We start from the raw sequence: 11,878 nt of genomic DNA, 5'->3' as shown, positions 1-11,878 counted from the left end.
CTGCACGTGCATAGTGATGCGAATAAGAATGCAAAAATACACACTGCTTTACTAGAAACACTTGCAACTTGAAGGGCTGTTTAATGTGACTGCAGCAAGGATGGAGGACACATCTGTACCTACATATCCACATACTTCTAATGGCATCTATGTGTTAACACAATGTAGTGTAAACAGTGTAGTGCAGCAAGATATCCACAAAATACACAAATAGAAAATAGAAGAGAATCCAGTTTCCATGAGTCAAGAACAAGGCAACTCAAATAACTGTAATTTAGAAATTTTATTAGGTGCGTAAACCTTCTACCAAAGGGCTTTATGTGGAATTAAGTCCATTGTACTATTCTTTTTCTATTTATCTGCTGGACTGCCTTCTCTTGTTATAAGAATTCTGAAATCATTTGTATTGTCAAACATTCAGTACCTCGCGTGAGTCACCAACTGCTGCTCATAAACCAAAAAGGTAAGTACAATTTACCATCTCAGACGGAATGGAAAATAATTGCTTAAGACAAATCTGCAAGATTAAGATATCCCAATTAAAATGTGGACACTACACTTACAGCTTTGCTCAATAAGCAAAATACATTTCCCATGAACATTAAGCACTTAGAACAGATTTATCAAGCCTGGTGAAGTGATAGCGGCCTGTGATAACACACCAGATGCTTTCTCACTTCACCAGCCTTAATACATCTGCCCCTCTGTACTGATGGAGGACAAAGGCATTATCAAAATGGAGACAAAAACAAAAACATTTCTTGTAACAATAAATAAACCACAGTTGTGGGTGAAATCCTCAAGTGCCATGATGATAATTCCACAGCCTTTACTGGGACACTGCCCTGCTCATTATTAGGCACGTCATTGGAGACTGTGGATCCGTCTGCACTTTCTGTTAAATTGTTAACAAGGGTGGTGATCAGGAACACGTTTTCTATAAGAAAAATTAAAATAAAAAAAATATTTAACTCATTTGTTACATGTTTGTGTCAATACAAAATTAATTGATGAAACAAGAAAAACGTACTGCATCATACAAAATGAAAATGAAATTAGGAAAAAAGGCACCACATTCCACAATTTTGCTATATTAATCCTTTTCAGTTAGACTGAATCAAGGAAATAGTTTTTTTTAATAGGATGCTTACATGTAGAAATACCAGTTCACGGAACACTGCACATAAAATTTCATAGGGGTATTCAATTAATTCCCTTTACTATTCAATTGAGGATGTTTTCTAGTCATGTTTTGCTGATGCAGTTTATCATGAATTTTTATTACAGTCAAAACAGCATTGGCGAAACATGCCTTAACAGTCAAAAAAGTCTGCAATTTCATCGAACACTGGATCAGCGAATAATTCACTATGTTTTTAAACATGGGCATCAAGGATGGTGTAATGGTTAGCATTACTGCCTCACAGCACTTGGGTCATGGCTTCAATTCCTACCATGACCCTAATTGTGTGGAGTTTGTATATTCTCCCTGTGTTTGCGTGGGTTTACTCCGGGTACCTCCCACAATCCAAAAATATACTGGTAGGTCAATTGGCTTCCTACAAAATGAACCTTAGAATGTGTGTGCGTCTATATGTGGAAGGGAATATAGATTGTAAGCTCCACTGGGGCAGGGACGGATGTGAATGTTCAAATATTCTCTCTGTAAAGTGCTGCGGAATCTGTGTGCGCTATATAAGAAACTGTTAATAAATAAACAAAGTAGTTGAAAAACCACCACTTTAATTGACTAGGAGGTATAATATTCAATATATTTAGGTAAGATGACAATTGTCTCTAGTTTCCTAGGACAGATCCTGATAAACCATAGTTAATGATTGCTTAAACATACAGTACTATAGTCTTCTTTATTTTGTCAAGGATTATTTCTTCATGAGCAGGTAATTGCCGCGCCCAGGGGTATCCAATTTTCCCTGATTAGCAGATGCATGCCATAGCTGATCAGGAATTTTGTTTCACATGCCTCCGTTATCTAAAGCAAAATCCCTGAAAGCAGCCTGCTGCAGTGGCTGGAAACACAACGGTTTCACTTATGCTGTGTATACACGGTGAGATTTGACATTAGATTTTGACTATATAGTCAAAATCGCATGCAAATCGCACAGGTTTTTTACCTTGCGCTCCCGTGACAGGACAAATCAAAACCCAGGTAGACAGGGCAGCAATGACTATATAGAGCAAATCTAATGCACATAGCATGAATTGTATGTAAATAGTACAGAGTTAGCAAAGATTGTATAGCAGTCGAATAGCAAAGGAATCTCATCGTGTGTACTCGCCATAAAACGGTGTTCTTGGGAGAAAGTTATTTTTTTCAAGCAATATAATTAGCATAACTAAGGTTTCATTTAAGGGAGTTACCTTGGGGCAGCTTTGATAATGTTGTCTACACGCAGGATCACCTCTGCAGCTTCAGCAGCACTCAACAAAACTTGTCTCTTCACCTGGAAACTTTCCGTTATTCCCAACTCTCCCATATCTCCTATAATGCCATTTTTCATGTCTGAAAGAAATATAAAATGGTCAGACTACAACTGTTGAGCACCTCCATTTTGGGAACAATTCACGGCAATGTGTTTTTGTTTTTTAAACTATTAGTTATAAATACACATTCACAGCTCTGGGACAAAACCATACAACAATGGTACAGGACAATAGCCGATTAACTGAAATCGGCTATATTATTATGGAAACTTAAAAAAAAAAAAAAAATAAGCTAAAAAAAATACTTAACATAATAAAATGCATCAATTTGTCTTAAGGCCCCCATACACTAGCCGATTTTGGTCCGATTTAGGCCAGATCAGTCGGATCTGGGCGAAATCGGACCAAAATCGGCTACTTTTGATGTCCCCTCAGATCCGATGCGCGGTCCCGTGCGCATCGGATCTGCGTCGGGTGGTCGGACCTGCTGCACGTCCGACCACCCGACTTGGGACCTTTAGCTGGCGGTGAGTGCTGACCTGGGGGCGGTGTGGTCAGCAGCAGGGCTCATCAGGGGGACGCCGGAGCGGGGAGCGTGTCCTGACGCTGTAACTAGCCGGCAGCGCCTGTGTGTGATGATCTGGCCGGGCGCTGTGATCATTCACATATATCATTCATTCAGCAGCGCTGCGGGACGGACGGGGCCGGGCAGTGGCGGGTATTATATTTTTAAAACACCTGTCAAATGACTAGCCGTTCTCTGATTGGCTGAGAGCTCTCAGCCAACGGTCAGTCATTGGCTGAGAGCTCTCAGCCAATCAGAGAACGGCTAGTCATTTGACAGGAGTTTTAAAAATATAATACCCGCCACTGCCCGGCCCCGTCCGTCCCGCAGCGCTGCTGAATGAATGATATATGTGAATGATCACAGCGCCCGCCGCCCGGCCAGATCATCACACACAGGCGCTGCCGGCTAGTTACAGCGTCAGGACACGCTCCCCGCTCCGGCGTCCCCCTGATGAGCCCTGCTGCTGACCACACCGCCCCCAGGTCAGCACTCAGTACCCCCGCTGCCCGCCCCACTGCTGCCCCTGATCACCACCGGCCCCCATGCCCCTCACCGCCCGCTGCAGCTCCCCGTACATGTGATAAATCGCAAGCGATTTATCACATGTAAAATTTGGCTCATCAAGTGCCAAATTGTATTTGAGCCTCCCGGGGAGCTGCCGGGCGGCTCACAGGAGTATTGGGTCCGACTTGTCCTAAGGACAAGTCGGCCTAATGTATGGGGGCCTATACAGCTACTCACCCTCCCAGGGACAATTATTATATGAATACAAATTTAAAAAAATTGAATATATGCACTTCGCATTGAAACGTTGATAACTATAATGGAGTTATATCAATTATTTCTTTCCCTCTGAGTGCCCCCATTCAGACTATATGTAAGGACATACACAAATATATGCATACAGTATAACTAGGAAGCCCGCTTGAAGCAAATGCTTCGAAAGCTAGTCTACTACCTTGTGATTGCCTCTGTGCATTTGTGAGGGGAAGATCTAGTTTCACTCACTCACAACAGATGGCAGTGTTTTGGAGACACTAGACATATATTACTATTTAGAGTCACAAAGAAAGAATGCAGAAAAACGTACATGCACATGATGCAGTGCGCAGCCTGACATCCAACGCTGCTGCTGTGACCTAAAACATGGCCTGTCTGCACATCATGTGATGTGCGAGAGATTTGCTGGGCTCCATGCGAATTGGTGAGCTCATCTAATGGAGGGACCTTGCAAGTGTGGCCCCACAGCTAACTGAATTCCCTGCAATGTGTACTCATCCACCACAATGGTCAGTCATTAAGGCTTATCACAAATGTAATTCCTTAAGGCCCCCGAGGCACTAGAACGATTTTTTTCCTATTTCCGACCGATATATATCGGACAATTTTATTATCGATCATCGACAACAACAAAAATCGCCCAATATATCGGACGGTCAGTCGGAAATCGGACAAAAAATTGTTCTAGTGTGTGTAGCCTCAATATCCTCAGTTGATAGGAAATGAAAACCAGTTACGTACCAAGCCCGTATGTTGACTTTCCTTCACTGTGAGCAGCTCTAAGCTGGGATACCAGGTCAGCACTATCATAGCCAGCATTGTCTGCTATAATAGTTGGAAGCTTAAAAAAAAAATACAAAAAAAAACGAACAATTATATTGTGCTAGATTTTAAGTCAAGGAATGACAAATACACAGTTAGAGTTTAAACAAGTAAAGACATAATTCTATATAGGTTCCGTCTCACTTACCATTCGGAGTGCCCGGGCAAAAGACTCCATGGCCACAGCCTCCTTTCCAGGTGTTCTGTTGGCTAGCTCTGTCACAGCATGAGCCATCAGCATCTCAGAGCATCCTAATGTTCACAGGATTATTGTTAGCATCAACTTTGGAAACCTGGAAGAACACTGTAAGGAGCGACTTTACATACCTCCTCCATAAACTGTTCTGGTATCTTTCACAGTCTGAGACAGTACACACAGGGCATCGTGAAGGGATCGCTCCGCCTCATCCAGAATCTGCTGTGTTGCCCCACGAAGAACAATGGTGCAAGCTTCACCTGGAAAGTCAAAAAGAATATGCACTGATGTCATGTACACTTAATCTGTATTCTATGCATAGTGGAACAGAAATAACCCGCACCACACCGGTGATGAATTGTTCGAACACTCAAATAAAAACTCTAAATACAGTCTTCCTGAAAGGGTTTTCCCTTTTTAGGTTAAATTAAATTAGAGGATAATATAATGGAGTGTTCTGTCCTTCCTTCACTAGTGGCCCCTTCAGGAAAACCCAAATCTAATGTCCTGTTTAAAAAAAGTTTAGTGGTCACTCCAGCTGGACCGAACTCCGATACTGAGACCACCACACATTAAGTCAGCTAGATCAACCAAAAGGTGCACAAATATACACAGTGATATTACAAGCACCATGGGTTATCCACATCATTATACTAGACTTTGCAGTAGAATTCTGAGGTTTTTAACTACAACAGAAGAGAAGTTGGTGGAGGATTTACAGATGGAAAGATCAGCTTACTCAAGTAAGCTATAAGGGGATGTTTGCAATGAAAGAACAAAAAGGTTGTTCCAAAGAACTTGTGCGTATGAGACATTAAATGGGAAAAAAACACAAAAAAAGGATACTACAGTACAACAGTTCTGAACAGACAAAGCCCCACTACCGTCATAAGGTAGCTGTGTGTACCTCCAATTATTTCAATAAACCCAACTCTTGTGAGGCATCTGCAATATACTTTGTATGCACAAAATGGATATTTAGATCGTTGTGATTGTCTGTGCTAAATCTGAGAACTTTGTAGAAAAATTAGAGATTTGCACAAACCCTTACCCATGGCAACCCCTGAAAAATGGATCAGCTTATCTTCTCCAATCATTACTTCTTCAATAAGTTTACATGTTCCAAGCTTTACCAGCTCTGGATGATCAAAGGTTGAAGCAATCTCTCCACCTGGAATGCAAACATTTCAAGACAAAAAGAAAAGAAGATTGTTCATGGAAAAAAATAATAATAATTTGAAGCAAAGACTTAAGACAAAAAAGTTAAAAATAAATCCTCACAACCACAGCTGCATCATAGCTTGACAATATATACAGTGTATCAGAACTGAAGGCCCCCATACACTGGCCCAATTTGTCCTAAGGTCAAGTCAGACCAGTTTAACCAGAGCCCCCTGGCAGGCTCACATGTAATTTTCCCGGGGAGCTGCAGCAGGGTCGGGCCAGCTGGTCGTGGTGGGGAGCCAAGCCAGCGCAATGGACATGAGGGGACATCAAGCAGCCAATTTGGGCGATTTCATGGCCTGGTTTGTTGCAATCGGCTCAGTATATGGGCACCTTAAGTTTGGTGTAAAAGATTGTCGACCTCACAAGTGACCTCAGGACTTCCTTCTTGACAGGCTAATCATGCAAGTACAGGGAAATACAAGTGGTCCATATTGCTCAAGCTCAGGAAAAACAAAGTACTTTTCACTGCAGCATAGTTATAACATGCAAAAACATTTTTATATAAAAAATATATATATGATATATGTGAAAGACTAACAAATGCAATTTAAGAAAAGACATCCCATCCTTTTGTCCTTAATCAGTTAAATATAATTAAAGTCAAAATACCTGTAACCAGGGCTAAACGCTCAACACCAGCAAAATCTGCGTGCTCTATCGCCATAACTCCAGCAGTGCCAAACAGCTGCTCTGGGTAGTTATAAATCAGTTGCCTACAAAACAAAAACATATATACATTTTTGCGAAAGCAGGATTCTTGTTCTTCTATTTTAACAGTTCTCTGAACCCACTGGGTGACATTGAAGCCAGTTCGTTTAGGGGGCAATGCTTGTAAGTTGATAGCATTCAGACTGCGGCCCTGACTTCCTGCAGCCACAATAGTCATAGAAATCTCTTTCCAGCAGATAAAGCAGGGATGGTGTAATGGTTAGCATTACTGCCTCACAGTACTGAGGTCATGGTTTTGAATCCCACCATTGCCCTAACTGAAGAGTTTGTATATTCTCCATGTACTTGCATGGGTTTCCTCTGGGTACTGCAGTTTCCTCCCACAATCCAAAAATACTGGTAAATGAATTGTCCTCCCCCCAAAAATTAACCCTACAATGTCTGTGCGTGCATGTAAATGTGGTAGGGATTATAGATTGTAAGCTCCACTGGGGCAGGGACTGATGAGAATGTTCAAATATTCCCTGTAAAGCGCTGTGGAACATATGTGTGATATATAATGAACTGGTAATAAATAATTAAGGTTATGGCGTTTGAATTTTGACAATCTGTGCATTCCTTGGGACCCAGCACAACAAGATAGAGAAGAAAGGCAAATAAATTGAATTTAACCCCTTCCTGACAGAGCCAGTTTTTGCGTTCCTGACAGAGCCCTTTTTTTCAAATCTGACATGTATCACTTAAGTGGGGATAACTTTTTTTTGCTTTTACTTATCCCAGTGATTTTGAGATTGTTTTCTCGTGACACATTGTACTTCAAATTAGTGGTAAATTTGGGTCGATACAGTCTGTGTTTTTTTGTGAAAAATACCAAAATGTCGTAGAAAAATGGAAAATTTAGCAATTTGCAAAATGTTAAATTTTCTGCTTGTGAGACAAATAATCATACCACTCAAAATAGTTAATAACTAACATAGACCATATGTCTACTTTATGTTTCCATCATTATTTCAACTTCCTTTTAATTTTTTTGGACACTAGGAGGCTTACAATATGAATAGCAAATTCTCAAATTTTCAAGAAAATTTCAAACACTGATTTTTTTAGGGACCAGTTCAGTTCTGATGTGACTTTGAGGGACTTGTATGTGAGACACCCCCATAAATGATACCATTTCAAAAACTGCACCCCTCACAGTATTCAAAACAGCATTTTGGAAGTTTGTTAACCCTTTAGGTGTTTCACAGGAATTAAAACAAAGTGTAGGTGAAATTTCAAAATTTCATTTTTTTTGCAGATTTGCAATTTTAATAAATTTTTCTAAGGAACACAGTACATTTTACTAGAGAAATGTGACTAAAAATTGATTCCCCCAATTCTTTTGTTTTCATAAATATCCTATATGTGGCCCTAGTGTGCACGTTGACCTAACCACAGGCTTCATAATAGAAGGAGCACCTACTTGATTTTGGAGCCTCCTTTTTATGAGATTATTTTTTAGGAACCATGTAGGTTTCTAGGCACCATAAGATGCTAAAATTTAGGAACCCCCCCCACAAGTGACCCCATTTTGCAAACTACACCCCTCAGGGAATTCATCTAGGGGTATAGTGTACATTTCAAACCCCCAGGGGTTTCACCAATTGTGGTACAACTGGGCAGTGAAAATGAAAAATTAATTTTTTTACACAAAAATGCAGTTCTGGCTCCAAATCTTTCATTTTCACAAGGAATGAAGGAGAAAAAGCACCCCAAAATCTGTGCCCCAATTTCTCCCGAGTACGGCAATGCCTCACATGTGACCAAAAAATACCATTTGGGTGCATGGCAGGACTCAGAAGGGAAGGAGTGATTTTTGGATTTTGCAGCTCAGATTCTGGTGGAATGTTGGTGGGTGCTATGTTGCATTAGCAAGACCCCCCAAGCACCAATACAGTGGAACCCCCCCACAAGTGACCCCATTTTGCAAACTACACCCCTCAGGGAATTCATCTAGGGGTATAGTGTACATTTCAAACCCCCAGGGGTTTCACCAATTTTGATACAACTGGGCAGTGAAAATGAAAAATTACATTTTTTTACACAAAAATGCAGTTCTGGCTCAAAATTTTTCATTTTCATAAGGTATGAAGGAGAAAAAGCACCCCAAAATCTGTGCCCCAATTTCTCCCGAGTATGGCAATGCCTCATATGTGACCAAAAAATACCAGTTGGGTGCATGGCAGGACTCAGAAGGGAAGGAGTGATTTTTGGTGGTGGAATGTTGGTGGGTGCTATGTCGCATTAGCAAGACCCCCAAAGCACCAATACAGTGGAACCCCCCCACAAGTGACCCCATTTTGCAAACTACACCCCTCAGGGAATTCATCTAGGGGTATAGTGTACATTTCAAACCCCCAGGGGTTTCACCAATTTTGATACAACTGGGCAGTGAAAATGAAAAATTACATTTTTTTACACAAAAATGCAGTTCTGGCTCAAAATTTTTCATTTTCACAAGGAATGAAGGAGACAAAGCACCCCAAAATCTGTGCCCCAATTTCTCCCGAGTACGGCAATGCCTTACATTTGACCAAAAAATACCATTTGGGTGCATGGCAGATTGGCAGAACTCAGAAAGGAAGGAGTGATTTTTGGATTTTGCAGCTCAGATTCTGGTGGAATGTTGGTGGGTGCTATGTTGCATTAGCAAGACCCCCCAAGCACCAATACAGTGGAACCCCCCCACAAGTGACCCCATTTTGCAAACTACACCCCTCAGGGAATTCATCTAGGGGTATAGTGTACATTTCAAACCCCCAGGGGTTTCACCAATTTTGATACAACTGGGCAGTGAAAATGAAAAATTACATTTTTTTACACAAAAATGCAGTTCTGGCTCAAAATTTTTCATTTTCATAAGGTATGAAGGAGAAAAAGCACCCCAAAATCTGTGCCCCAATTTCTCCCGAGTATGGCAATGCCTCATATGTGACCAAAAAATACCAGTTGGGTGCATGGCAGGACTCAGAAGGGAAGGAGTGATTTTTGGTGGTGGAATGTTGGTGGGTGCTATGTCGCATTAGCAAGACCCCCAAAGCACCAATACAGTGGAACCCCCCCACAAGTGACCCCATTTTGCAAACTACACCCCTCAGGGAATTCATCTAGGGGTATAGTGTACATTTCAAACCCCCAGGGGTTTCACCAATTTTGATACAACTGGGCAGTGAAAATGAAAAATTACATTTTTTTACACAAAAATGCAGTTCTGGCTCAAAATTTTTCATTTTCATAAGGTATGAAGGAGAAAAAGCACCCCAAAATCTGTGCCCCAATTTCTTCCGAGTATGGCAATGCCTCATATGTGACCAAAAAATACCAGTTGGGTGCATGGCAGGACTCAGAAGGGAAGGAGTGATTTTTGGATTTTGCAGCTCAGATTCTGGTGGAATGTTGGTGGGTGCTATGTGGCATTAGCAAGACCCCCGAAGCACGGTGAAATGATGAACCTAATAATCCATAGATGTGTGGTATATTTTAAAACACTCCTTTATACATAGGCCGGGTTTGTCGGGGCAAGTTTCACAGTGGAAAATAGTTTCCTTTCTTATTCCCTTTTTATAGCAAACTTTGCACCTTTTTTGTGTCCTGCCCTTTCTTGCAGTGGAGGGGATTTCGTGCGGAAAATGCTGCCCTGGTACAATACGGGGGCCAGTACTAGAAGTACTGGGGCCCTCTGCCTGCTGGTTCCCAAATACTAGGCCCTTTATGACTTCCTCTTGAAAGTGCATAAATGTCCCCCTCTGGCCGGTAGAACGGAATAGCACGTAAGCGTTATACAGTGCCATCTGGATGATATACACGGCCAGCTTCTTGTACCAGATTTTTGTTTTCCGCAGGGCACTGTACAGCTTCAGTACCTGATCTGAAAGATCCACTCCGCCCATGTACCTATTGTAATCCAGGATACAATTAGGTTTTGAGGTGTGGGTACTGGTACCTCGTACAGGGACGGAGGTGGTACTGTCTCCGTGAATTGTTGTCAGTATAAGGACATCCCTCTTGTCCTTATATTTGACCAACAACATATTTTCGGTGCATATTCCCCTGCTTTCACCCCTTCTCATTACTTGGGCAATGTGCGTTTTTGGGAGGCCTCTTTGGTTCTTGCGCACAGTACCGCAAGCTGCTGTACCTCTTGAACCAAGGGCCTTAAACAGGGGGATGCTAGTGTAAATGTTATCCACATAGAGGTGATAACCTTTATCCAGGAAGGGGTGCACTAAATCCCAGACAATTTTTCCACCAACACCTACGAGGGAGGGGGGGCATTCTGGCGGTTCAATTCTTGAATCCTTCCCTTCATATACCCTAAACCTGTGAGTGTACCCTGAGGTGCTTTCACACAGCTTATACATTTTTATGCCATACCTTGCCCTCTTACTGGGAAGGTACTGGCGGAATTTAACCCTTCCTTTAAAATGTATAAGGGACTCGTCTATGCAAATGAATTTATCTGGGATGTACATCTCTTCAAATTTGGCACTGAAATGATCAATGACCGGCCTGACTTTGAATAGCCGGTCAAAGGTGGGATCATCTCTGGGTGGGCACTGTGCATTATCGTTGTAATGCAAAAATTTAAGGATCGTCTCAAATCGAGCCCGGGGCATGGCCATACGGTAAAATGGGGTGCTGTACAGAACATCTGTACTCCAATATTGCCTAATTTCTGGCTTTTTTACTATGCCCATATGAAACACCAGACCCCAAAACGTCATCATCTCTACTGCATCTACAGGGGTCCACCTAGCAAATGATGACGTGGGGTTTTGAGCAATAAACTGCTGGGCATATAAATTAGTTTGGTCCACCATTAAATTTATAAAATCATCAGAGAAAAATAATTTGAAAAAGTCAATTTCTCTGAGACCTGTGGAATCAAATTGGATTCCTGGCATGGCCAAAAACTCAGGAACCTGGGGCTCAAAATTGTCTGGTGGTGGGGTCCATACGAGATCAATTATTGGGGGGGGGGGGGTCTCAGCTGCTCTACGGGGGCGTCTTTGAGGGGGTCCCTCATCACCAGAGGAGGAAGAGGAGCTTAAGACGAATCCTTCAAATTCCCCGCTTGCCTCACTGGCTGTGTCAGAGTCAGAGGCAAGCATGGCATATGCCTCCTCCACTGA

The 11,878-nt window shown here is 42.0% G+C and overlaps 1 protein-coding gene across 1 annotated transcript in view; it reads right to left on the bottom strand.

Annotated features, from left to right (window-relative positions):
* Positions 1-264: 264 nt before the first annotated feature.
* The window catches only part of CCT2 (chaperonin containing TCP1 subunit 2), a 34,050-nt gene continuing 22,436 nt past the window's right edge, over positions 265-11,878 (bottom strand). Inside the window, exons 10-16 of the mRNA XM_083182528.1 lie at positions 6,648-6,751; positions 5,863-5,982; positions 4,943-5,071; positions 4,764-4,867; positions 4,535-4,634; positions 2,383-2,524; positions 265-937 (exon numbers count right to left, since the gene is read on the bottom strand). Of these exons, the coding sequence (XP_083038654.1) occupies positions 907-937; positions 2,383-2,524; positions 4,535-4,634; positions 4,764-4,867; positions 4,943-5,071; positions 5,863-5,982; positions 6,648-6,751 (730 nt within the window). The 3' untranslated portion in view covers positions 265-906. The remainder of the gene's footprint in view (positions 938-2,382; positions 2,525-4,534; positions 4,635-4,763; positions 4,868-4,942; positions 5,072-5,862; positions 5,983-6,647; positions 6,752-11,878) is intronic.

The sequence above is a fragment of the Crinia signifera genome, chromosome 4, assembly GCF_055691185.1.
Source record: "Crinia signifera chromosome 4, ASM5569118v1, whole genome shotgun sequence".
Taxonomy (NCBI): Eukaryota; Metazoa; Chordata; class Amphibia; order Anura; family Myobatrachidae; genus Crinia; species Crinia signifera.
This window is presented reverse-complemented; position numbering and strand designations above follow the sequence as displayed.